The 27,639-nt window shown below is 45.7% G+C and overlaps 1 protein-coding gene across 1 annotated transcript in view; it reads left to right on the top strand.

Moving 5' to 3' along the window:
• The window catches only part of SAMD5 (sterile alpha motif domain containing 5), a 66,545-nt gene extending 61,872 nt beyond the window's left edge, over positions 1-4,673 (top strand). The window contains exon 2 of the mRNA XM_075553887.1: positions 3,959-4,673. Within this exon, the coding sequence (XP_075410002.1) occupies positions 3,959-4,021 (63 nt within the window). The 3' untranslated portion in view covers positions 4,022-4,673. The remainder of the gene's footprint in view (positions 1-3,958) is intronic.
• The last annotated feature ends 22,966 nt before the right edge of the window (positions 4,674-27,639 follow it).

Here is a 27,639-nt window from a genome sequence, read left to right as displayed (position 1 = left end):
GGGTAGATTTGAACCCTCAACCTTTCAGGTAGCAGCTGAGCACATGAACTGTTTGCATTACCTGGGACTCTAGCCTTACTAACTGCTAATTCTGTAACTGAAGTCTCTTTCTGTTTGGTTTAACTCTCCCACAGATCCCAATAAATGATCATTGAAGACTATGCAGTAAATACAAGTTTTGGCGTGATGCCTTTTTTAATCTAGTCACAGATTAGAACTTTAGAAATGAGATCATTTTACCCTTTGCAAATTATAAAATGCCTTTTCTCCTTTAGATATTTTTTCTTCACTGTCTGCTCCCCCCACTAAAAATACAAAGCCCAGACACAGAACCTTAGCTTGTCAAGATAGAGTGAACTTTAACATATACAATCCCAAACCCAAGGTGATTTTTTTTGTTGTTGTTCTTGTTATTTTTAATTTAAAAAATAATTTTATTAAGGACTCATACAACTCATCACAATCCATACATACATCAATTGTGTAAAGCACATTTGTACATTCATTGCCCTCGTCATTCTCAAAATATTGCTCTCCACTTAAGCCCCTGGCATCAATTCCTTAATTTTTCCCTCTCCCTCCCTGTGACCCCCTCCCTCATGAGCCCTTGATAATTTATATATTATTATTTTGTCATATCTTAAACTGTCCGACTCTCCTTTCATCCACTTTTCTTTTGTCTGTCTCCCAGGAAAGAGGTCACATGTAGATCCTAGTAATTGGTTCCCCCTTTCACCCCACCCTTCCTCCACCCTCCCGGTATCGCCACTCACACCACTGGCTCTGAAGGGATCATCCACTCTGGATTCCCTATGTTTCCAGTTCCTAATTGTACCAGTGTACATCCTCTGGTCCAGACATAATTGTAAGGTAGAATTGGGATGATGATAGTTGGGGGTCGGGGGGAGCATTTAGGAACTAGAGGAAAGTTGTATGTTTCATTGTTGCTACTCTGCACCCTGACTGGCTCATCTGCTCCCCACGACCTTTCTGTAAGGGGGTGTTCAGTTGCCCACTCTACACTCCTCCTCATTCACAATGATAAGATTTTTTGTTCTGATGCCTGATACCTTATACCTTCAACTCTTCGTGATCACACAGGCTGGTGTGCTTCTTCCATATGGGCTTTGCTGCTTCTGAACTAGATGGCTGCTTGTTTACCCTCGAGCTTTTAAGACCCCAGACACTATATCTTTTGATATCTGGGCACCCTCAGCTTTCTTCGCCACACTTGCTTATGCACCCGCTTTGTCTTTAGCGATTGTGTTGGGAAGGTGAGCATCATAGAATGCCAATTTAATAGAACAAAGTATTCTTGCATTGAGGGAGTACTTGAGTGGAGGCCCAGTGCCCATCTGCTACCTTAATACTAAACCTATAAATATATGCATATAGATCTATTTCCCCATCCTCATATATAAATATATTTACATATGCACATTGCTTTTATTTAGACCTCTATAAATGCCCTTTGCCTTCTAGCTCTTTCCTCTATTTCCTTTGACTTTCCTCTTGTCCCACTATTATGCTTAGTTTTCACTTGGATTTCTGTAATTGCTCTTGGTTACATTACCCTTGATCACGCCCTATCCGGCCTCCTACACCCTCCTCACCACCGATTTGGATCACTTGTTGTTCCCTTTTCCCTGGGTTTGTTAACACCACTTCCTTTCCCCCCAACTCCACCTCTCCCATGTCCTCCTTGAACTGTCGGTCCCATTGTTTTCTCCCCTCCAGATTGTTCATCCAGCCTGTCTTATTTAGACAGACCTGCGGAGTTAATAACATGCACAAAAACAAGATAGAGCAAAACCAAGAAACAAAAGGAAACAAAACAACAACAATAAGCCAATGACAAAAACCAACCCAAAATACAGGAAAGAAAAGCTTGTGGTTAGTTCAAGGACTGTTTGTTGGCCTTTAGGCGTGTTTTCCTGTCCAGTCTGATGGGGCGCCAAGGCCTCACCCCAAAGTCTATTTTTGGAATTCCCTGGGGGACTTCATTGCTCTGCTCCCCTTGCTGTTCTGTTGCACGCCCTTAGTGTTTTGCCTTGGTGTGGTGGGATCAGATTGGGCACATTTCCCACAGCTGTGTCTCCAGTGTTGTCCCTTGTAGGGCCATGAGTCAGTGAAGGATGACCTGTCTCATAGTGGGGCTGGCCATATGGTCTTCTCTGTGGATTGGCTGCTGTGAGCGGGCATATTGTCCTCAAGGCTTGGTGGGCCAGGATGTGCTCCAGTCCACTCTCTCTTCCTCGCCCTTCATTTGCTCCTGTGTGCTCTGATCAGATATGTCCCTCTCCTGGAGCTGCAGATTCAGTGGTGTCCTCTGAAATAAATTCTTCTGCGGGGAGGGGCCCAAGGTGATCTTAATAGCAATATTGACTTGGATGTGAATTTGTTACTATGGATATTTGTCTACATGGGTGTGGTGGGTGGGGAGAACTTCAAAAGGTCATGGAAATATGAACTCCAAAGGTGATGGTAATTTCCACTATCTTTCTGAAGCCCTTCACATTAATTCACAGTAAATGTTTGTTAGTTTAACAGGAAAACAAAAACATCAGGCTTGAAAGCTGCTTGATTCTCTGGAGAACGAAATTGCCTGAGCACGGGTACTTTTCACCCATTTGGATGGAGTTGCTTGATGCTATTACCCAAACTAATTAATAGTGACATATTAGTTAACATGTTGTCATCAGCAGGTGGCTATTCGAGCAGGGGTGAAAGTGGCACATGCTAAAACAAATTGTGGTTCCCCCAGAGAAAAACACCATGGCTTAAAAAAAAAAAGTCTTTTAATGATGTTAATGATGTCTGCATGAGGTTTTTTTAAAAAAAACTTAGAAGACTTTACTGAGAGATGAAACAGGGTCTGGGGTTGGAGAGAGGGAGAAAAAGAGAGAGACAGATAGACTTGAAAACCAAGACAAAACCAAAATTGATGCAACCTTTTCTGAAAGCATTCCTATTTAAGTCCGTATTACCCTTCATATCAAACGCGGTCAGGACCTGACAGGGACACCTCCCTTCTCCATTTGCTCTCTCTTTTCCCTCCCCCCTCTCATCCTTCTGGGCCTTGAGTGGTAATCCTCCACTTCCGTCCAGCCTTGGCGGAGACCTTGTAATAGTGAGCGGGTTAAAACTGCCGGCACCTCTGAGGACTAGAGGTAACGAGTGTAATCCAAGCCTGAGAACAACCCGCTGCTGACCACAGGGCTAACGAACCTGCTGGTTTCTCCTCGCTACGGCATCCTTAGTCACCTCCCTCCCTGTCACTGCACGATGCTTTTAAATGTTTATGTGTCTAGCTTACTCTTTATGCATGCAAATGATGATGGCCAAAGATGGTGGTGGATCTTTATTTTATAAGATGACTTTTGAATCAGCTCTTGCAGATTCAAGGGGCATTGGTGTGGGTGCTATTAAGAATCTGTAGGACGTCTCCCACGGTGTGGGCAGTGGCTTTGGTGCCAGGGTTGCCAAAATGCACGGCACAATGCTGTGATTTGGAAGTGCGTGCTATCACGCGGCATGGCTTCATTTAATCTGTTCTTCCGGGTTCCTGTTCTTACAAGAAATGTCCAAGGAAAAGCAGTCCTTTTAAAACATAACTTAGAGGAGAAGGAGAGACTTTGTGTTTACTGTCTTTTAAGGCAAAAAAAAAAAAAGTAGGTGCTACATTTTTTGTTTGTTTGGGGCCAACTGTGGACACCCCACTTTCTAACCCCGCCCCCCCCCCCCCCCCCCCCCCCCCGCTCCTGCTCAGGCACCGCTATGCGCTTTCTGTACGTGGGGACGTTGTTGGCGAAGATTATGGCATTAGCTTCAACGGGAAGAGACATAGATGGACGGCAGGGTCTCTGAAGGCTGTGGCCCAGGGTCCCGGCGGGACTAGGAGCAGTGAGTCGGACGGGAAAGGAGAACGCAAATAACCCGGCTATGTTCACACCCACAGGTCCGCCTGGCTGGTATCCTAGCGTACTTAATGCATTGGCCGAAGTCATCCCAGAACCGCTAGATAGCATTTCGAAAACCCGTGGAGAGCTGATGAGGCGCTGAAGACTGGAACAGGGCTCCCTTAGCGCCTTCTTTCCAAAAGGGAGCTGGATGCCGACCTGGAAATACTCATCAGTTTAACTGTCTTTTGCTTGGGAAACATTCTGGAATCAATCAACTTAGTACACTGGGTAACAAATGCGTACTAGCCAGAAGGCAGGCCGCGGAATGCCACGCTCACGTAACTGAGTGCGTTTTTAGAAGATAGCAACTATTCTGAGATATAAACGTATGAATACAAATATACAGAGATATTTTGGGATATCTCCCTCCAAGCCATGAATTATGAATCTCGGTGAAAACAGATGGTGTTGGCTAGGAGATTCTGGTAATAGGTAAATTTAGAACTAGTTTAAGACCACAAGTAGGCTCCTGGCATTAACTAGTAATAGCAGTCCTAATTAGCTCGTTACTTAAGAGCAGTAGCTTTCATTTGGTTTGTTTTTTATGATACTTTTTCTGTTTTTAGCTTTCCTCCTATAGAATCTTGATTTCCTCAGTTGATATATTTTATGTCATTCTGTATAGAGTAGTTTGGGGAAGGGATTCCTATTTTAAGGGACTTGATATAGTTATTTCACCTGTGGGCACCCTAATAAAGCTGACAACATCACCATGGGAAGAAAGTGTCTTGTCAGTTATTTTTCAAAATTTAATCTGGCCGACTTTGGTGGTTGGACATGCTGTGATGTACAAGGAGCAGAAACTCGACTTTCTAACTTTCATTTTCCTCCCTCTGTGGAGACTGCGGGGACCTCAGGCACAGCCAGCGAGTTCAAGCCCGTCTCTCACCAGCTCCTGACTGCAGACAAGTTGGGGGTGGAGCTTGGTAATGAGGTTGGCTGTGCGCATCGCAAGCCCTGGATAAGTATTCTCAACAGAGAGAATAAATTGAGGGAAGGGGTGGCCATTAAAATAAGTCTGGGGTTTTCCTCACTCTAGAAAACACAACCAGGTCAATGGAACCTAACCCTGGTTGAGAGGAGGCCACCGAGGCCATGTCGATACTCGCTCAGTTCCCGGGACTTCCGAAGGATGTCAGTACTTGAGAGACGGGCATATACGTCAGCATTGGCATCAACAAGAATTACCATCAACTCTCAAAGGAGAAATGTTTTATATAAATGTCTTCTTAGTCTCATTTGTTCTTCGGAATGGTTAGACAGTTAAGCCATGTGTTAGCTTCTCCAAAGGTGACCTCAAAGCAATAGTGCGTTAGAAATCCGAGCATGTCCATCACTGAATGGATTCTAGGGAGCAGTTCAGGCCCCAGGGTAACTGACTCAGTCTTAAGTACAACCGTCAGGAAACTACGTTCTGGAAAACCCCTGGGTTGTCCTTTAAATGAAGGACATCGTGTTTCATCAGGGTGACCCTCCAATCAGCCTTGCACCGTTCTCTTTTCCCCCAAGTGAGCTAGAGTCTGTAAAGTGCCCCCCCCCCACAGTTTTAAAGGGTGGGGCGTGTGTATGGATTAGAGAGAGAATTTACAGTGATAATAAATGGCTTCCTGCCGGGGACCTCCTTTCTAGGTGCAGCATCTGTGGCTGATCGATTCTGCAGATGTGCATTTGCATGTGTTTGTGGAACTGTTGCCTGAAAAGGCTCACTTTCTGGAAAAATCTATCATGTTCACTCAGGGCCTTCTCGGGCCATCGACTACCACCTCCACCTCTTCCAACCCCCACCGCCCTCAAAAGGCTCTTTGGCCATTAACGTTTCTATTATCTGTTTGAGTGATGTCTAAGTTTAATTATCATGTCAGATCTAAATCTTCCGTTTGTTGCAGCTATTGGCATCTGAAAGAGCTGATGCTCCACCTAAATTAAGAGTCTGGAAAGGGCCAAACAGCTGATGGATTTGAAAGACACTTTAGTCAAAGATAGAGAAAGGACACGCTCAAACAAATGGTAATAGTGAAGGGCGGCTATTCCTTGGCGTTAAATTCAGAGGAGGCAAACGTTGGAACTTAGGAGAACGAATGACTCCCACCGTGAACTGTATCCGAATATAATCATTCTGCCGCAGACTCACTTTCTAAGTTTTTGAAAAACTAGTCTAGACACTAATGTCATCCTTAATTTCTGAATGTAAGGAAATTCCACTTGACCGAGGGAGAGAGAGATTATCAAAACTAGAGGACTATCTTGACGTGAGGCTCCGGGAACATTAAGAAAGACTAATTACAGACACAATATTGAGAAATTCCGAGAATGATAGCAAAATTTCTTTCAGTTCATCTGAAAAGAATAATTGGGGGAAGGGGGCTAAGAATGATTTTATTCACATTAAGGTATTTCTTGGCGTAAGGAGGCATACCCTTTGGAATCAGAAACCCTGGGGGAGGAGGGGGAGATGCATTTATGGTATTCCTACAGGATAAGTCGTCCCTGTGACTTGACAACATTTTGGCGCTGTGAACTAACACCCAGGAATGACTTTTTACTTGGGAGTTAGTTGGCTCTTCATTAAAATTCTGTAATTATAGTCCCCCCTAGCCCCTGCGGTTAGTTTATTAAGAACATGAGCTATAGTCGCGCGTGGAGGAACTATTTTGGACAAGCATTAAACTCTTCAGTGGTTCCTATGCTGCTGCAGTGGTTATGCATTGGCCTGCTCACGGCAAGGTCAGCAGTTAGAAACCAGTAATCGCTCCTCAGGAGAGAGACGAGGCATTTGATTCCTGTAAAGACTGACAGTCTTGGAAACCCACAGGGACAGCTCTACTCTGAACTGTAGGATCCCTGTGAATCACCATGAGACTGATGACAGTGAGTTGGGTTTGGTAAGATGGAAAAAGAAACACCTCTCACAGAGTCTCTGAAACATACGAAGGTGTCCCTTGGGTGCCGAGCTACTAACTGAAAGGTTGGTGGTTTGAATTTACCCAGAGGCACCCCAGAGCAAAGATCAGGACCACAAAAGCCCCACGGATCTCCGGTCTCCTCTGAAGCCGCTGAGATCCCCGTGAGTCCAGACCCACTTGGTGGCAATTGATGCAGCAGGGTCTTAAATAAACTTCCAAACTCAATCCACCGACAGCGTGTGGCCCAGATTGGACGCATGAATGCTGGCTTCCCCTCTGCCTTCTATTCTTTCCTTTCAGTGCTTTTCTAGAGGAAGAAACTTGCTACCACCAAGTCAATTCAACTCATAGTGACCCTACCAGGCAGGGCAGAACTGCTTCTACGGGTTTCCAACGACTGTTAATCTGTACCGAAGCAGAACGCCCCATCTCTCTCCCTCGATGTAGCAGGTGGTTTCAAACTTCCGATGTTGTCATTAGCCACCCAACTTACTCATAGCCACACTGCCACCTTAAAACTGACGAACACACCCATGATTACGCCGACGGACCCTAGTGCTGCCTCAGAATCACTGACTGAAAGCCACTTGGCTTTCTTTCAGCAAAGATTTACACAGGCGGCACTGCCCCATCGTACAACATCGACAAAAACAATGCACAGGTTTCTAAGATCAGCTTTTCTCAAAAGCTGACGAAATATTTCACAGACGTAGCTATGAAAGAATTTCTCTCCTCTTTTGCTCCATATAAAAGCTTCCTATCTGTAAATTAGATCTAAGCCCATGGGAATATCCCAGTATGTTTTTATTCCACATTTCCTTGAAGCTTATGAAGCTTCTTCCCTCTAAGGTGCGTGCATCTCCTTCGGATCTGGTCGGTGCCCCTTCACGAGTAGGGGTGGGTGTAACATCCCCAGAGCTGCTCCAGGGGCAAATCCAGCCAAGCTCAGGTGTGGATGAAGGCGGATCTGCAAACACGGGGAAGGAAAACCAGTGTCAGTGACTGGGAAACCCCTGCCTCGAGGTTGGGCTGAGCACACCCGGAGCTTTCATCTGTCCCTGGAGAACAAAAAGAGGTTAAATAAAACCAAATCGCATGGCAAAATGTTTGCACTCTCTATTTTTACTTGTAAGATTTAATCAACCACTAAAATATCGTGCCCAGGAAGGTGGGTGAAGTCTGACTTTTACAGTGGGTAAGGAATGAGTAGGTGTTCAAGGCAGGCACATATAAGAGAGGCAGCGGAGAGCCGAAGTCTGAAGTCTCCCTTCTTGGGTTCTCATTGAGGGAAGTGTTCAGGGGGTCCCAGAAGGGTTCAGCTGATGACTTGTGCATAGAACAGAGCCACGCAGGCCCACTTATCAGTGCTTTATTAAATAGATCAAGGCTTTACTAAATAGCACACGAAGAAGCCGATCAGCTGTGCGTTCTCTTTCAGAGTTTGCTTTGTTTCCTCTTTAGCTCTCTCAAGAGTCACCAGCTGTATATTATTATACCAGATGCTTTATGTGATCAAATTCTCTGATTTTAAATACTCCCCAACATCGTACGATGAACCTCTAGTGAGAATGAGTCCACTAAGTCTAATAATCCACGATTGCCTTTCCAAAAAAAGGCTCTAAAAAAAGGATATTTATAAAAACTGTAAAACAAAACTTGAAAAACATGATCAAAATTGATCTTCCCTTTAAAGTTTTTTTAAAACTCCTAGAAATGAAGAGTTAGTGTAGTGGTTCTCAACCTGTGGGTCACAACCCCTTTGGGGGTCAACTGACCCTTTCACAGGGGTCACCCAATTCATAACAGTAGCACAATGACAGTGATGAAGTAGCAACGGAAATAATTTAATAGTTGGGGGGTCACCACCACATGAGGAACTGTATGAAAGGGTCACGGCATCAGGAAGGTTGAGAACCACTGGGTCTGTGCTCAGTGTTGCTGTGAGAAGGTACCTTTTAAACAAGAGGGTTATAGGAAAAGGAGAGACTCAGTTCTACAGTCAGAGGTGGGTGGTGCTGTGAGGATGATGATTTTGCTAAATTTCTCCCACTGGGGCAGAAGGCCACATTTAAACATGGCTTAAGCGGGAAAATAGCCTTGAGAGATGTATTCTGTATTGTGCTTTTAGATGAATTCTTATTTCCAAAGATGAACTGCTTCCCCTGACTACCTTGAGGCCAAAGTGGTATATTGAGTGGGGCACGCAGTAGGAGTTCTGTTGCTTCTCATAGCGGTCGCCCTGTTCGCTGTGCTCCGTGATACTCGGCGACCCTGCCTGTTTGGAGAGTTCTGTCGAACAGAAGTGTGCGCATGGGCTTGAAAAGTCAACATGTGACTGACGAAGCAGCCACACACCGATCCTCACCACTGCCTTTGGATTTTGAAACATTGTTGACAGTTCAACCCCCTTTTTTCCTTTCAGCCCCCCCCCCCAAGCCCCAGCCCCTTTAAAGAAAGTGTATGCGAAAACACTGAAAAGCCTTCCTGGAACGGTCTTGCCGAGCCTGGGCAACATCGTCATTTGCAAACATGATGTCTACTTCTCAATAAATGTTGTGGCTTTCACAGCAGTTCCGTCTCGGCCTCTTTTGTGATCTCTTCGACTTTGATGACTGCGTAGCGAATGCATATTGTTTCTGTTGACATTACACGCGTGTCTGTGGTCCTATAGCATTACAGTTAGCACGGGAGACCAGAATTATAGCTGGAAGAAAGGAAAAGGGAAATCGCCTCATATTGCCTACAAAATTCAAATAAATCCGTCCTATGCATTTGGAAGCCCCTGGACGAGACGGGTTCACACTGTGGCTGCAACATGTGTTTGGGTGCTTTGGGGGTGATGGTTATGTACGTGTGTGCTTTCCTTCCTTGTTCCAGTTGCCCACCTCTGATTCAATTATCACCACTTAGGGTGTTAGAAGAACGCCCTAAGAAAAAGCAATGGGTGAAGCCGTTCTGCCACACAGCACCCCTGGGAGTTGAGAACCAACATGCCAGCACCCAACAGCAAGGGCTAGAAAAAGTGGTTGACGCTGAGCCTAGTGGCTCACCACAAAGAAGGTTACACGGTTGAAGCTCCTCCCTGCGGTGATTCTGATCCCTTCCTGGCCCTGCACTCTCCGTTGTCCCTTAGCTGACTGTGATTCCACCACAGATACACAGCCTCTCTGGGAGGTGATTCGGTCCAGAGTCCTGGATTAGAACCCCACACCTACCACTTGCTAGCTGCTAGATGGAATCATGACCAGAATATCTTCTTGTATAAACGGGTACATGTAAAACATCCCCAAATGCTAATGCTGAAAGGTTTCTTGGTAGTGTATTGGGTTGCATATAAAAAATACCATGTGCTATGTTTTGAGGCTGGTGAATGTCTAGGTATAATTCCCACTGAATACAGGAAGAGATTTCAAGAAGGAAAGACCATGTGAACAGTTGGACTTTAGAAATGAAAGGGATGTGATGGTGATCTAATCTGATTCAGGAATGATGGAGTTAGGACATGAAGGAGCAAAGAGTTTATGATACACCCAGATGACACGCAGAGCTAGTGGAGGACAGTTGGGGTTCTTTCGCACCCCCAGTCAGGCTTTTGTATCATGTCAGAAGAGCCTGGCAAGTAAAACCTAGAGGGATCTAAGCTTCCCACGCCCACCACTCCCCAACCAGGTACTCATCTGTAGCATAGCTTTAGGTTTCACTTAGATCCATTGGTGTTTCAGACATTCCCTTAGAAAACATAGGTTCCTAAACTGAAACTCCAAGCTATCCCTTAATCAAAGATCCACAGGGACCAGCATTGTCATTTGTACACTCAACTTCTCTGGTCAAAAATATGTGCTTCAAGTTCTCCGTGGACTAATGAGCATGTTAGGAAAAATCAGTGATCTTTTTGGGCAGCACTAAAACACATTTAAAAAGATAAGGGAATCCTTATATGCCATACCGCCCCCAAATAAGTGTTGGGTAAAGAATCGGATGGCTTCCGTCATTAATGAAATCACTTTATATACGGCAAACTTTAGAAGTCTTTCATCTAAATCTGGATAATGAATACCTTCTAGTTTTACTCCGGGCCATAGGCCACCCCACTGAGAATTTTTTTTTAATTTAAAAGAGGAATCTTGAACAATTTGTAAATGAGAAGTGAACCTTTCCCCCACTCTTAGCATTCTCCTGAGGACAGAGTAGGTTCCTGTAATTATGGACACTTTTTAGCCAACCTCTACTTGAAAATCCATCCAGGTACTAGTAACACAACAGTTCACAACCTGTGGGTCGAGACCCCTTTGGGGGTAGAGCGACCCTTACCCAGAGGTCGCCCGATTCATAACAGTAGCAAAATGACAGTGACGAAGTAGCAATGAAAATAATGTTATGGTGGGGGGTCACCACAACATGAGGACCTGTGTGAAATGGTTGCGGCCTTAGGAAGGTTGTGTACATGTTTCCCATCCAGTTAGCTCCATCAGTTTTGCTTCAGCTTCATTGTCAGAAGAGATCAATCTATCTAGCAGCCTTTATAAAAGTAGTCATTTGGGAGGAAGGATATCCATATAATTTTTGATAGGGTTTTTTTTTTTTGCATCCCTGGCTCTACTTCAGAAGCCTTGAATCCAACCTTGGTTTCCCTGGTGAGTCTGTCTAAGCCACTGTCTCTTACTCCATGAGTCTGGAAAAGCGTTCTATCAACAGCATTGACTCCACAGGGCCCGGGAAGGCTTGGAGAGACAGACAGGATCTGGGAATGATGCCATGCTCTGTAGAAGTCATCGAGTAACTCAGCTCACGGTCTTCGTGACTCTCTGGGACTGGGTAGAACTGCCCCTGTGGGTTTCTGAGACGTTGACTGTTTATAGGAGGAGACTGGTTACTGCCTTTCTTGGGGGAGGCCCTGAGCACCCCTGGCCTGCCCCCTGCTGGCACTCTTCCTCAACTGTTGCTTCCCTAGGGTCTGGTGTGCACTTCTCAGCACCTGGTCGGTGCTCCGTGAGGTTGTTCAATGACTCTCTTACTACCATTGAACAGATTCCCACACAGAGTGACCTACAGGACAGGGTTGAACTGCCCCCGTGGGTTTCCAGGACTGCCCCTCCTTGTGAGAGGGGAGAGCCTCATCTTTTTCCCCGGGAGCAGCTCGTGGTTTCAAATGAACGAAGCACTGCATGAACTTTCCCACTAGTCTAGGAAACGGAACCTCGACCCTGTATGAGGAGACTCAGCTGATACAGTCCCCACGGTCAGGGAGTACGGAGGACCACCAAGGCCTTTGTGTTCGAAGGATGGCACCCCCTTCAGCCTCCCTCCTGGGAAAACACAGGAGCTTCTCCTGATCAGATGTTCATCTTGGCATGTGGTCTTCAGACTTGCCTGTTCCTTTCCTAGCACACCACAGGGGCCGATCATTTGTGACGGAAGATTCTATATATTTCTTTGGGTTTGCTTTTGTGGAAAGACACTCGATTTGTAACTTGTGAGGGCACGTGAAACAACGCACTAGACTGAAGACCGTTGGTAATCTGATATGTGAGAGTAAAAAAATGCATATCTGAGCTGTGGCTCAGGTTCTTATAGAGGGTGGCCTCTGCGAGACCCCGGTGGCAAGGAGCTGTGCTAACCTGTTCTACATGAACGGATGCTTCCAGCCCTCTTGGCCTGTGTTTTGGGCACACCCCCTTCTTGGTAGCTGTAAGAAAAATATATAGCCCATGATTTCATCCCTGGAAATAAGTCTTTCTTTCTTGAAGGTTGCCCTTTGTTTCTATTAGAAAGACAAACAAGAGTGACGTTGTCGAGAGCAGTCCGGACTTGCTCAGACCCGAGTCTGGATCTCACAGGGCTGCTGAGAACCACTTGACCTCCAGTCATGCAGGGACCACACACACTGGCGTCTTTTTGTTCTGCTGAGCTGTGCTGATTACCTAGAAGGACAAGAATCTCCCAAACCTGGATGTTATCCCAGACCCCCCAAGACGCCGGGTGACCTTAGGCAAGTTGTAAATCCTTGTCCGCTTGTTTCTTCATGTAGAAGAGGTTAACCACCCTCCCTCAGAGAATCTGCAGAAATGAAATGAAATGTAGGATCATATAGAGACTGTGTTGGTGGGAAGTCCTGATGGCACTGTCAGGTAAGCATTGGCTTGCTAGCCACTAGGTCCAGAGTTGAAACCCACTAGCTGCTCCAAGGGAGGGAGAGCGCCAGGACGCTGCCTCCTCCTGTAAGGAATCACAGCCTCAGTTCAGATGGACTCCATGGTGGGAGAGGAACACGAGTTCTTAACCATTCATCGTCGAGTGAATGTTGGCTGGTGGGAAGGAAGTAGAGACGTGGAGCCATCTTTTTCTATTGGTGTGGCTGGTGGATTCGAACTAAATCTCTCTCTGTTCAAGGTAGATTTAGGAAGAAGAGAAAGCCTCTCCACGTGTCCTCCCCGGGGGTGGGGGGGGCAATTGAAGCCCATTTACAGAGGTGACTCTGTGGAGTTACCTGTAGAAGAGAGGGACTCAGCAGGGAAAGGAAGTGCTGTGTATTCTGCTGATGATCAGGAAGAAAAGATGCTCCTCTTGTCCTCTCTGATGGCTTTGAATCCTGCCTTGGGATGTTTCAACTCTAACCGTTTCTTAAGCTTTAGTTATTTTGAGACTGTGCTATTTAATTGTGCTGCTGGTAGGATGTTTGGGCCCTATTTATGTATATCACACCTGGCTTCATTAGCAGTAAATCATACTGAGAAACTGAAATCTCCTTCCCCATTTCAGATGGCACCATCCCAAAGAACTCTTTAAGCTAAGAGGGTAACCTGCTCAAGGCGATCCTCCTGTCTGCCCACCAGTATTGAGGGAGCTTTTAAATCATTGATTAGGAAAAAAAAATCCTCGAGAATGAGTACATCTTTACAAGAAAGGGCACGTTTATTCTTTGTATGATTAAAAAATAATTTTGAGGCATCATCTAATTATAGTGGGAAAAAAATTCTACCCTAATTTTCCTCTTGATAGTGAAGTTGATTATTCTAGACAGAGAATTATAAATCTTAATAGTTTGTGGCCCACAGTAGGTACTAAACATGCTTCCAAAACAATTAGGAATTAATATTCATAGGAAAACATATGGCCAAGGTTGGGAGTTATTTGTTCGTAATAATCATTCATATTTTATGGATAGTATCAAGAGTCATATCTGCAAAGTGAAAAAAGATAGGCCAATCTACATTTATTACAAATGATGGAAGACAGTGTATTAGTGGGGAGAAAAGAGGAGTTAGTCATGGGTTTGAATTCTTTTCTGTTTTCCTAGTCATGTGGAACAACTTACCTGGCCTCTGGAAGGGTTGCATGAGCTATGTGTGCATATAGTGATGGGCACAAAGCAGGTGCCCAGGTGTTCTTGCAGTTCATTTTCGTATCTGGACAATATGCTATTCAGAGTCTATAATATGACACCAAGGCCCAGGGAATTTTTAAGCAGCTACTGCATTGGACTGCAAGGAGCCCAGATGGGGTTAATGAGTTATGCATTTGGCTTCTGGCTGTACGTTCAGCAATACAAAACCACCAGCTTATTTGTTGGAATTAAATAAGGCTCTTGGCTTCCATAGAGATTTATAGTCTCAGAAACCCATAAGGGGCAGTTCTACTCCGTCTTATAGGCGTGCAATGGGTCTGAATGGATTTGCAGACATTGAGGTTGGGTTTTTTTCCTCCTTTTGTTGTTGTTTGCATTGGGCTCGGGGGCACAGTGAGCGAATAAAGGGAGGAGATGGGTGTGCAAAGAACTCAAACTCCACCCAAGCAGAATGGCTCTAGTGCCAAGTGAGTACCTGCTGAGTACGTGCTAGGACAATAAAGAGAAGATTCTAATCAACAGATCAAAAAGATGACGAGGTGGTGGTGGTGGGGGGGTGGCGTATTGATTTGGTGGGAGTGGGAATAGAGTGGAGAAAGAGGGGTTCCATGGTTGAGGCACCACAGGAGGCCTGCAGACAGTAGTAGCTTGCTGGGCGTTTTGCAGAAGAATGGAATTTGGACAATGGCTCAGGAGCTTGGGTACATGGGGAACTAAGGGAGAAGTCCGTCCTTTGGATTTTAGATGTTCCCCCAAGAAGACAAATTTTATTGTACAGGCTGGGTATTGTCAAACTCTCGATCTTTCCATCAGGCTGAAGGGATTCGCATGCCCCACATATTTGTATGCAATATATATTGTGGAATCCTTCCTTCGCCAGGCACTGTTGTAAGTGTAGGGCAAAGAGTGGACATAAACCCATCCAGTCATCTTAGCGATTGCACTTCAAGAGACAGAGATCCCAGGTGTGGCTAATTGAGTGCCTGTTATTGCTTTCCCTGGCACTCAAGAAAGCTTATCAAAATGCAAGGCCATGAAACTCTGGTTGTTATGGGAATAGTTTACTCCAACAAAGATGCCAATCTCACACAAATTAGCACTTCAGACATACTTCTTAGTAGATTGTTAGTACCCTCCAAACAAATGCTAATTCTTCCCAGTGTTGGGGCTGTACCACTGATGGCTGCTAGTCTTTAAGGAGGGAAACATGTAATCTGAGAAGGAATGGGCCAACCCACCAATCAATCAAACAAAAACAGTAGCAAACTCACTGCCATTGAGACCATTCCAATTTACAGTGACCCTGTAAGACAGGGCAGAACTGCCCCTGTGGGTTTCTGAGACTCTAACTCTATGCGAATAGAAAGCCTTATCTTTCTCCAGTGGTTTCAAACTGCTGACCTTGCAGTTCCCAAGCCAATGCATAGCCACTGCTCCACCAAGTCAAGCTCATTCTCATTCCATTTCTCTGGAATGCCATTGTCCTGGAAATCTCTAGGAAGCGAGAAGCAGACTGCCCTGTCTTTCTCCAGAGGAGCAATTGGTGGGTTCAAACCACTGATTTTTCAGTTAACAGCAGACCACTTTAACAAATAACTATAGCACCAGGGCTCCTGCTCAAAGGGGAAAAAAGAGAGACATTTCCCAGAAAATAGCATTCAACAGTCTGGAGAGCCAGGGGAAGGCCAAGTTTAGGTAAGGACTGGGGGGGATGCATTAAGTTTAGCTCCAGGGCATGAATCGCAGAGACCTCCGTGGAGGAGACTTGCAGCGAGGGCTGGGGGCAGAGCTCTGAGCCAGCTATGGGTGGTGTCAAAGGGCCTGAGGAGATGAACTTACACAACGTTTGGCTGGGAGAGGAGCTATAGAGGGAGGGCAGAGAGAGGAGAGGGTAAGGTTTTGGAGTTTTGATCTGCATTTCTTTGAAGAAACGTTAGAGTGAATTTTTTTTAAAAGATCATTTTATTGGGGGCTCTTCCAACTCTTTTAACAATCCATTCATCAATTGTATTAAGCATATTTGTACATGTTGCCATCATTATTTTCTAAACATTTACTTTCTATTTGAGCCCTTGGTATAAACTCCTCCCTCCCCCCAAACTTTTGATAACTTATAAATCATAATTATTTTCATATCTTACACTTACCACTGTCACCTTTCCCCCGTGGTTTCTGTGGTTTGTCCCCCTGGAGGGTATATGTGTGGTTATGTGTCCATCATTGTAATTGGTTTCCCCTTCCTCCCCTTTTCTCCCCGCCTTCCCTTGACCCTTCAGGTATTCCCTATTCCCATTCCTGTTCCTGGATTCTGTGTGTTGTAAGCTCCTATCTCTTATCTGAACCTGTGCACATGCTCCAGTCTAGTCTGAGTGAGAGACAGCACTGGGGTCATAAAAGTGAGGGGGGAAGAAACCTCAAGGAACCAGAGGACTATTGTGTGTCGCATGTTTGATGCTCATGGCAAGGGAGTTCAGTGGGATATGCAGGAGAAGGACTGAGCAGACCTTCAGGCGGAGACCCTGGGTGGTGAACAGTTAAGCCTACTCTCTCAAGTCTACTCAGAGGTGCTTTGAAAGGAAGCCTAGTGATCTCACTGGGAATGATCAGCCATTGAAAATCCCATGGGTCCAAGTCCATTTGATGGCAACTGGTTAGATCATCCGGGAGGTCCCGTGGTGAAGTAGTTAAAAGGTGGGCCGATAACTGCCAAGTCAGCAGTTTGAAGCCACTCTGAGAGGGAAAGAGGAGGCTTTCTATTCCTGTCAAGAGTTACAGTCTCAGAAAAACACAGGGGCAGTTCTACCCAGACTTATAGGGTTGCCATGCCTCAGAATCCACTCCAGGGAAGTGAGCGGTTTGGTTTGAGTTAGATCTTCAGAGTTGACCCATGAGCATGCAGCACAGAGCGCGGGGTGGGGAGGGTCTTCCGCTGTAGGCAGTGGGGTTGGCAGGGAGGTCCTCAGTTGAAGTTGGGAAAGCCAGAGCAGCTACAAGACAGGGATGCATATTCTGTAGATGACGGGGATACATATTCTGTAGATGATGGGGCTCAGTGCTCATGTTGCAAAGCTAGCTTTGCGACAGCCCCTCTATATTCCTAACATGATTTCATATCTGAATTCTCTCTCACTGCCCTGGAGTCTATGGTGACTCCCAGCGACCCCTGTGGGTTTTCAGAGACTACAACTGTTTACGGGAGTGGAAAGCCCAGCCTTTTTCTTGTGGAGCTGCTGGTGGTTTTGAACTGCCAGCCATGCAGATCACAGTCCTACACATAACCACTATGCCAATGAAGCTAACCTACGCACCAATGGCTGCTTAAATTAGTCCCAATCCTCATCATTATGTTTCTGGAGAAGGAGTCAAACCTCACTGCCTTTGAATCGATGCTGACTCTTGGTCACCTTATGGGGCAGGGTAGACCTGCCCCTGTGGGGTGCCAAGACTGTAACCCTTTATGGGGGTAGAAAGCTTCAGCTTTCTCCCAAGGAGTGGCTGGTGCTTTCAAACTGCTGACCTTGTAGCTGTAGCTCAACTTCTCTGCAGCAGGCCATTCAAAAGCTCTAACATTGAAAGGCATTTTAGGAATACCTTTTCCTTGAACTAGAAGCAGAAAATAGGCGCAACAACTGTTTTTTGGCATTTCCTCTTTGCAGGAGAGGGCATGAGCAGACCATTAGGAAAAATCCCCGGGTCCTGGAAACACCAGTGAGATTGCCAGGCCTTCCTTTCCACGTACCTTTAATGCACCTGAGCTTTCCTGTCTCCAGATGTGATTTCATTTAAAGAAGTGTGAAATGGTGCTCTTGAATTTCTGCGATGCAAAGGTGACTCTGGGAGTGAGGCCAGTGGCCTGAGCGCTGCCTCCAGAGCCTGGTGGCCCCTGGATGAAAGCCTACGTTTGTGGGGAGCAGGAGCGATGTCGTGCGCATCCAAGTTGCTGGCTCTGCAGGTGCTAGAAAGCTCCAGGCCTATGGGGCGCACGGCACTCCCCTTCTGAGAACATCTTGTGCAAAGTGGGCACATAACTAAACATTAAAATGCGTAATGATTTGTTAAAGTACCATACCCTCTCATTAAATAAGAACAGGATGTATACGATCCATATCTAGTTTTAAACATAAACATTTCATTACGTGCCTGTTTAGGAGATAGGAAGCTCAGCAGCTGCTTCTCCAGCTGCCCCGATGGCTTGGTTGCCAAAGTCAATACCGGCCTGAGACGGCACGGAGCGAAGGGCCACAGAGGTATCTGTTCTCACCTTCAAACCTCTGTGAAGGAGCATTTAAAGCCACAGGTTGGCATTCACTCGAGGACCTGATAGCCTTTCAAACAAGGCGGGCCTTCTTGCTCAGCTTCCGAACGTCCCTGGTTTTCACTTTATAATGTTGAAAGTCTATTAGGGAACCAACAGAGGGATCCCACTTTGTTTCCCCTAAATCAGCTGTTATGGTGGCAGCCAACTGTATGGAGAGGGAAAGCACAATATTGTTATTTATGAGACAGAGATGGTGCACGCACACACACGCACATTCCATGTATTTAGGCAACTCAGTGCTCATGGAAGTGTAGGCAAAAGATCAAACAACTCATTGCCTTGGGCACATCTGCTGCACAAGACCCTCTACAGTCTTGAACAGCAAGGATGCTACTCTGAGGAGGTTGTGTCTGACCCAAGCTGTAGACTTTTCAGTTGCCTCACATGCAGGTAAAAGTTGGACATTGAATAAGGGAGATTAAAGAGAAACCTGTGCGTCTGAACTCTCGTGTGGCTGAGGAATATTGAAAGGACTATGACTGCGTAGTGAACAAACCAATCTGTCTTGGAAGAAGGACAGCCAAAGTACCTCTTAGAGGCACTGATAGGGAGGCTTTGTTTCATGTTCTTTGGACACAGGAAGGATCGATCTCTGGAGAAGGACACCATGCTGGGTGATATGGAGGGGCAGCAAGGGAAAGGAAGGCCCTCGGCGAGATGGATTGGCACCATGCCTGGCACAACAGGCCCAAACAGAAGAACAAGTGTGAGACTAGTGTAGGCCCAGGCGGTGTGTCCTTCTGTTGAGCAGAGGGTTGCTGTGAGCCAGAACCTCCCAGACAGCCCCTAACAAGAGCAAGATGCCTGGGCTTGGGTTCTTAAGTAGATGTCCAGCTACTGGAAGACAGGTCAGGGAGGGGATGGGTCGTTTCCAGGCAGGAACCATTGGCCTTATAGTGAAATGAAAGACAGCCCACAGACCAGGGCATGATCTCTCCCCTCTCTGGGTCATTTATCAAGGGGTACAATGGAGCGTGGGGACATTGATGTTAGGCTTCCCTTGCTCTGGAAGGAGTTACAGGATCATTTTGCACAAAGATGCGTTTTATAAAAACAAAAACATCTACAAAAAAACTACCCCAAACTTGCAAACAATTTTGAAAAATTATGACATGATTTGATTTTTAACAGTCTTGGGTATTCTTTTGTTTTTGAAATAGATATAATTAAATATAGTCACTTATATTGTCAAGGTAAAAAACAGACTTTAAGATACTCTAGAACATTAACAAGTAGAGTATGACTGACTATAGACTTGTGTATCTGCATATACCTATTTGATACATGGATTAAAAGCATCAGAAGAGCCAATGAAATATATTAACAGGCTCCCGGTTCTCTCTCGGATTGGTATGGTTCCCGGCAGCTTAATTCCCTTTATCACTGAGCGTTTAGTACTTCCATGCTTCTTTCTGACTGCAAACAAGCAAACCCATATATGTTTTTCGGACTTCTACGGGGGGATCCATAAGGAGCCCTGGTGGCCTAGGGGGTGATGCAGTGGGATGCCAACAGTGACATTAGTTCAGAACCACCAGCCGCTCCATAGGCGAACGATGGCTCTTCCTACTCCTGGAAAGAGTTGCCGTCCTGGACACACACACTGGCAGGTCTACAGCACCCAATAGGGTCGCTGTGGTCGGCATCAACTCCCTGGCAGTGGTTTTGCTTTTGGGTTGGGGAGGACCCATCAATCCCATTCAAATATGATTAACCCAAATCAACCTAGTGTTTTCCCAGGACTCACTTACTTTTTCATTATAGTTTAAAAGAATGATTGTCTCTATAATTTGAGTCACTACTTCTGGGACTTTCTGTCATGTATGCATGCCCCTTGTCTTGACCAGTGGGCACCCAGCTGGCTGCTACCCTGAGTCCGACATCCACACCTGCTTCTCTAGAGGTCTGGATGGCTTCAACACCCACTCCCCTGCCTGGCCTAGGCCCCTGCCAATTCTCCTTATAACCCGAGGCACAGGTGGCATGGGAACATGGCTCTTCTCTGCATTTGCTGTGTTACCACTGATGAACAAAACGTGTGTTATAAACGTCTGCATATTTTGTTGGTTGATCTGCCTTCTTGGAAGGTGTAAGTGAATGCCTGGATTTCTCTTCATTGTTCCTCGGGCCACTAGTTAGATGCGAATGCCAAGCAGGGATGTAGCTTGCGTGCCATCCTTGTCAGACACGGCCCTAGCTATAAAATCCTTCTTGGAAAATGTGACGGAAGGAAAGAGAGTTTGAGAGGAAAATAACTTTTGACTCGACAAGAGTAGCGTCTGGTCAAAGCAGATGTCACCACTAACTGGTTTTACAACATCAACACCCACGCCCACTCTTCTAGAGTTGACTCCAACTTGTGGTGACCCCTCCTAATGCAGAGTAGAACTGCTCCATCCACTCGATCCTCTGCCTGGTACCCTCCCCATGCAGGTACCCGAGCTTCTCTTTCACCGTGTTGTCAAGTGGGTTTCCACCACCAGTCATTAGGTTAGTCACTTGTTTGTGCAATTCAGACACACACACACACATATGTATCAGGAGTATAAATGTGTGATATATTAGAAGCACTTGGAGACCTTTGGGGGCTTTAAAATACTCTGTCACACTTACTACACATGCCTTAACCAATCCCATACATGAGTGTGAGACTCTTCATGTAAATTTAAGAGGTGTGTGGGGTGGCTGAGAACCGTTGATAGTGGTAGAAAGCAGAGGATGTTACAGAAGCAGGATGGGGATTCTGCAAGGCAGGAGGCTGGTGGAGACTCTTTAAACATGGACAAGTTCAAATATAACTCCAAATGCCTTTGTGAATAGAGGAACGGAGGTGGGGCGCATGCAGCGGAGGGCGGTCAAGTTGAAGCACATGCCCATGGTCAGTACTGAATGTCACCAAGGAAAATAAGAATCTGCCCTTCAGAGCCGTGATGGGCCGACTGTACGTAATGGGTAAGACCTCTCAAGGAGGAGGCTAGGGCGTGCTAGTTTTCAGTAGTGGCATTAGCTCTCTCAGGCCACTAGGGATTCATTGAACAAATTGCTATTGGAAGTCCCCGTACTACCTGTCATTATGAATACACTCCCCATAAGGCCTGTTTTACTAAAAATATGAACTATAAGGAGTGGTTTATAGGAAAAATTGACACTACTTTGCAATGCATATCAAAACCTTACCATTTCAAGTGTTATGCCTGACTCAAGCCATTGTATTTTCAGTTGCCTCAGATGCAGGTGAAAGTTGGGCATTGACTAAGGAAGACCTAAGAATGGTGCATTTGGATCAGGGTCCTGGTGAGTCGTATTGAAGTCGCATGGACTGCCAAAAGAACAAACAAATCTGTCTTCAAAGAAGCACAGCCAGAATGTTTCTCCTAGGCAAGGGAGGTGAGATGTCGGCTCAGGTATTTTTGACATGTGATAAGAGAGACCATTCCCTGGAAAAGGACATCATACTTGGTAAAGCAGAGGGGCAGCAAAACAATATGAAGATCCTCGACAAGATGTACTGACACCGTGGCTGCCATGATGGCCTCAAACACGAGGACAGTTGTGAGGATGGCGTAGGGCCCGGCAGTGGTCCGTTCGATTATACATAGGGTCCCTACATGCTGGTATGGACTCAATGGCACCAAATACCAACAACAGCATGCTAAAGATCTGGAAGCCTTTAAATTTAATGCATAAAAGGCTATACTATATATTATATACTAAAGCTAACATGGGCTCACTGATATGCGAGATGAACTGTACTAACTCTTCCAATTGAGGCACAAATTCAAATTGATGTCAGATTTGGGAACAGAATTTGTACTTACTTTGGGGGCTGTCTGTACTCTAGCCTAAGGGTCACTGCCATTGAGTCGCTTCTGATCATTTAGTGCCCACACGGTGTCCAGGTGGAACAGGGTGGCTGTGTTAGGCTGGGCTGTTTAGAGAAACAAAACTGGAGAGACCCATCTCTGAGTTGGAAAGAGCTTCCTATCAAGGAGATGTCCCAGGCCAGTGCAACTTCAGTGAGTGGATCTGCTACTACCCGGGGACCCTCTTCACGCTCACATAGCTGCTGGCCCATGACACCGAAAGGTGAAGCAGGGGAAGGAAGATCATAGGTGATGCAGAGTCATGTGGAGCCAAGGTTGGTGGAAGCGTGGCAGGGTGCTCACCGCTCTCAGGGCCGGTGGGCTATGCGAGGCTGTCCCTGGAGCACACACGGAGACCCAGCTAGCAGGAAAGCAAAGAGGTAGAACGTGAAGAAGAGGAGGACCCATTCCCGGTGTTACTCTTACCAAAAGGCCACACCCCAAGGAGGCATCACCAGGCTACCATTAATTGAAGCTTGGGTACCAGCCATAAGCTTTCATACAAACTCAAGTTGGCATACAACCTGATGACCATAGTGACCGTGTAGCACTGAGTAGAACTGCTCCCTCAGATTTCTGAGACTGGACATGTTGTCAGGGATGGATAGGCTCGTTTTTCCTCCCACCGGCAGCTAGTGAGTTTGAACCACTGACCTGAGGATTAGAAGTCCAACTCACCATCCACTATGTTATGAGACTAAAACATGGCTCCTTTTTACTCTGCACACAGCGTTCCAACACGAGCAACGTCCTCCCTCTGTGGCAGGAGAAACAAATCCTATCAAAAGTATTAAGAACCTGCCATTTCTTTGTCCTTTGAAAGGACTCTAATTTTGCATCGTTCAGTAATTGCACACAAATCACAATGTATGGATTTCTCAACAACTTTCCTTTTCTTACGCCCCACTATGCCATCTTCGTTTATGAGAGGAAAAATATATACACATGTTCACACAGTGAATGCTAAAAGGAGCTGGTGGAAAAGTAAAAATTCAGTGTTGACATCAATCTTATTGAAAGGACCGGAAAAAAGAGAGAAGCGTTGTAATTTAAATCACACTTTCTTCGTGTCCCAGTCCTGAACAACGTGGTCGTGACAAGAAGACATGGGCCATCTCAGCGAATGGGGTGGGGAGTGAACATTAGCTCGGAGCTGACATGGAAGCCCTGCAAGGACGGTCGTCACCTGGCACCACGAGGAGTGAAGGAGCTGCCAGTGCTGCGCGCTGGGACCAAGCTCCACGGAGGGCGGGAAGGCTGGCTGGGTACCCAGGGATCATCCGCTCGTCGCGTCTTCTGTTGGCAGCTTGTGACTTGTTGGCAAAATGTCTTCAATTACGGTGAACTGCCTAGTCCCGTAGCAGCACAAACCGATTTGTCAGAATGTGTTTACTTGGAAGCTGCGGAATCAGAAATCTTTTACTGATTTTAAAAGGTGGAGACTCAAAATACCAAATCTTAAAGAAACTTCACTCTGGGGTAAATATTGAAGCGGGGGGGCTGGGGGTGGGGGAGCCTTCGGAGGGCGAAAAAAAGCCTTGCCTTCCGGAAGGGACTCAAACTTCAAAGCAAAACAATGATATAAATAAATATATGTGTGTACATATATGTGTGTGTATGTACACACACACACGTCTTATTAAATAGCTCTCTGGGTGTTCGCAGAGCAATTATGGAAGGGAGAAGTTAAAATCCTACCTGAGCTCTGCATTTAACCTAATCAACATTATCACGGTTTTCTTTAAATAGATCCACATAGCCTGCTTCATCATCCTGTCCTCCACGAGTGGTGATAATCACAGGGGCTAAAGAATTAGCTAGTATAATTTATGTAAATATACAGAGTATGGAAAAGAGCCTGAGGCAACAAAAATAAAATAAAGGCCAATTAATGAAATAAAAGCCTGAATGAAGAAATGCATTAGCATTCCTCCAGTTTTTCTAGTGCTCATGGTTCTGTTCCGTTTTCCCAATTAGGTGGTATGAAAAGGCTTAAAAAGTCTGGGCCGTGGTAAATGATTATTAGTACCTAAATTAACGCTAATTCTGTTATTCCTTAGCTTGTGCTTTAGCTGTTGTTTTAAGCTTTGATGAAGAGCTGTGTTCTTGCTTAGTTGACTAGAGAGTTAAGGCTGACTGAATCCCTGGTGTTTTCCTGTTAGATTTCATGATGGGGTTTTAGAGTGTTTTATTCCTGTGTTTACTTGTTTAACCTCTGTCTTCCTTGCCAGACTGTAAGCTTCAAGAGGCAAGCACCAGGCCATTCTCACTGCTGTATGTCTGTCACCTACAAGGGCTATCCTTGTTATTAACACATCATTTTCCAAAGTTTTTTTTAAAGACATGGTGTTTGGTGGCAGAGGGGTGGGTGGCAGAGGGGTGGGTGGCAGAAATCACCCAGAACAATTCATTTGAGTTTTTGTAAGATAAATAAGGTTAAGACATCTGTGTTCGTCTGGCTTGACTAGAGAAACAAATCCAGAGCACTCATATGTGTATGTAAGAGAGAACTTTATATCAAAAAGTAATTATGCATCAATAAAACATCCCATCCCAGTCGAGATCAAGTCCGCAAGCCCGATATTAGCCCATATGTCTGATACTCGTTCAAAAATTCACGCAGCACATGCAGTGATGCTGCATGCAGGAAAAGCACAGGCCAGTGGGGGTGAAAGTCATGTGTATCCAGTGGCAGTGGCAGCATCTCAGCGCTGGCATGAGTCTCCTTGTGTCTCCTCCAGCTCTTTGAGTGTCTCAACAGCGGGAAAGGGAAGGCAGAGAGACAGTGTTTTCCACTTTCAGGGAGGACAACAGGAAAGATTTCTAGAATCCTCAGGAGAAGACCACAGGCTAGACTCCACCCCTTCACTCAAGTTGACAGGAGATTATGTAGCTGTCACAACATCATCCACTCTGGAGTCATAATGGACATATTAATGTGCCAACAGGGGTAGGCTTTCTGGCCACTGCCTTCGCTGGGCCAGTATTTTTTTCCTACTAGAGCAAGGTTTGAGCCCACTGTTGCAGCCACTGTGTCAATCCATCTTATCAAGATCTTTCTTCTTCCCCGATGACCCTCTACTTTACCAAGCATGCGGTCCTTCTTCAGGGACTGATGTCTCCTGATAACATGTCCAAATCACATGCGACAAAGCCTCGTCATTCTCTTTTCTGTGGCACATTCTGGCTATCCTTCCTCCGAGACAGATTGGCCGATGCTTTGGGCAGTGCATGGCGCTCTCGATGCTCTTCCCTGACACCGTAGTTCAAATGCATCCATTATTCCTGGGACAACGTATGTAGGGTTGCTAGGTCCTGACTGGAGGTGGAACTGACCCGATAGCACCTGACAGCAACCACAGCATTTTCCAGATCTGATGTTTTTCCTTCTTTGAGTTCTCCCATCAGCCAGCTATGTGCTTCTGCTCTTAGCCAACCAGAGCAATGGCTTCCGTGTCAGTTCTTGAACTTAGTCCCTAGGACTCAGCTCCCATCCTGCATCACTCCGTCTCCACACATAGCCACAGGGAGAGCTGCATGGGGAGGCTCCACTTCCCAAGTAGGTGTTGCTACCATCATACACTATGTTTGAAGTTTTGCATAGTTTAAAATGCATTATGGACCTGCCTGATCCCACTCTTCAATGTGCACCTGTATGTATCGATTTCTTGGAATAAAAGGTGCCTGCCCATTTGGTGCTTATGAAGCTGAAGCGAAGATGGCGTGGTGGAACATATTGATATAAGGCAATAGAAGGATGTGAACAAAGCTCAGAATCAAAGTTGCTACCTGTCCTCTAAAGAGGACTCATTATGTGTGTTAACTAGCATATTATGTATCTAATATGTTTGTAATACTTTAGGTAAGTAAACAGCAGGAATGGAATTGCTTGGTTTCAATGAATCATTTGAATTCCCTGAATAGAATGTTTGTGCTTTCTTTTGTGTGGTGTATGCGTTCAGTTTTGAATAACTACTGAACATAATTTGCATATCAAGATAGCATTATACTTTGGTGGTATATAAGGATCATTTCACTTACAAAAGGGAGCAATGGGCTAGTCCTGCCCACCCCACCCCCCACATACCTTTTATTTACATATCAGTAAGTTATCAACAAGAAAGTTGATACATGAAATATATCATATAACTGAATAATTCAACAGTTCAAGCATATCAAGGGGAATTGTACAATCACCACCACATCTGTCTTAGAGTGTTCCCTCCTCGTATGGTTGACCAGAGCCCTCTTTCCCTCTCAGAAGTGTTCTGGTTTGGATGGTAACTTCAGTGGTCAGTGGATCTGTGTCTCAGTTACCTGGTTAGTGCTACTCTGAAGAGGGATGCCACAGGAACATGCCTTGCAAGAATTGAAATTTATTGTCTCACAGTTTGGGGAAGCTGAAGTCCACGTTAGGGTCCTGGCCCTGTCCATCCGTCCTGGGAGCCTCTCTCCCCTTGCCTGGTGGCTGCTGTAATTCTTGGTGTGCTTTTGCATCTGCTCACCCAACCACTGTCTCCTCTTGTGCGTGTGGATCTCTGGGTCTGTTTCCTCTGTTTTAACTCACCACTCAGAAGGAAGTGGACTGAAGATCCATGTTACACTGTCATTGTCATTAGGCACCGTCATTCGGTTCCAAGTCATCCACTCGGTGCACAGAGAACGAAGCGCTGCAGCATCCTCACAGTGATTCGTGACATTGGAGCCCATTGTTACAACCACTGGGTCCATCCCTCTCATGACGGCTTCTTCTTTTTCACGATCCCTTCCCCCACTTTACCAAGCTTGATGTCCTTCTCCAGGGAGTGGCCTCTCCTGACAACATGTTCAAAATATCTATAACAAAGTCTCTCCATCCTTCCTCTAAGGAGCACTCTGGTCGTACTTCTTCCAAGACAGAGTGGTTTCTCCTTTTAGAAGTTCATGGTACTTTCAATGTTCTTCTCCAGCACCACAGTTCAAATGCATCGATTCTTCCTTGTTCTTCCTTATTCAGTGTCTAATTCAATGTCAATTCAGGTGTATACAGGCCATTGAAAATACCAGGGTTTGGGTAAGGGTGCCTTAGTCCCCAAACAAACGTCCTTGTTTTTCAGTACTCTAAAGAGGTCATGTGCGGCAGATTTAGCCAACGCAAGGCATCGCTTGACTTCTTGCTTGCTGCTTCCATGAGCATTGCTTGTGAATCCAAGGGCAAGGCAAAATCCTTGACCTAGACGCATAGTGACCTATATACATCAGAAGGAAA

Source organism: Tenrec ecaudatus, chromosome 7, assembly GCF_050624435.1.
Source record: "Tenrec ecaudatus isolate mTenEca1 chromosome 7, mTenEca1.hap1, whole genome shotgun sequence".
NCBI classification, from domain to species: domain Eukaryota; kingdom Metazoa; phylum Chordata; class Mammalia; order Afrosoricida; family Tenrecidae; genus Tenrec; species Tenrec ecaudatus.
This window is presented reverse-complemented; position numbering and strand designations above follow the sequence as displayed.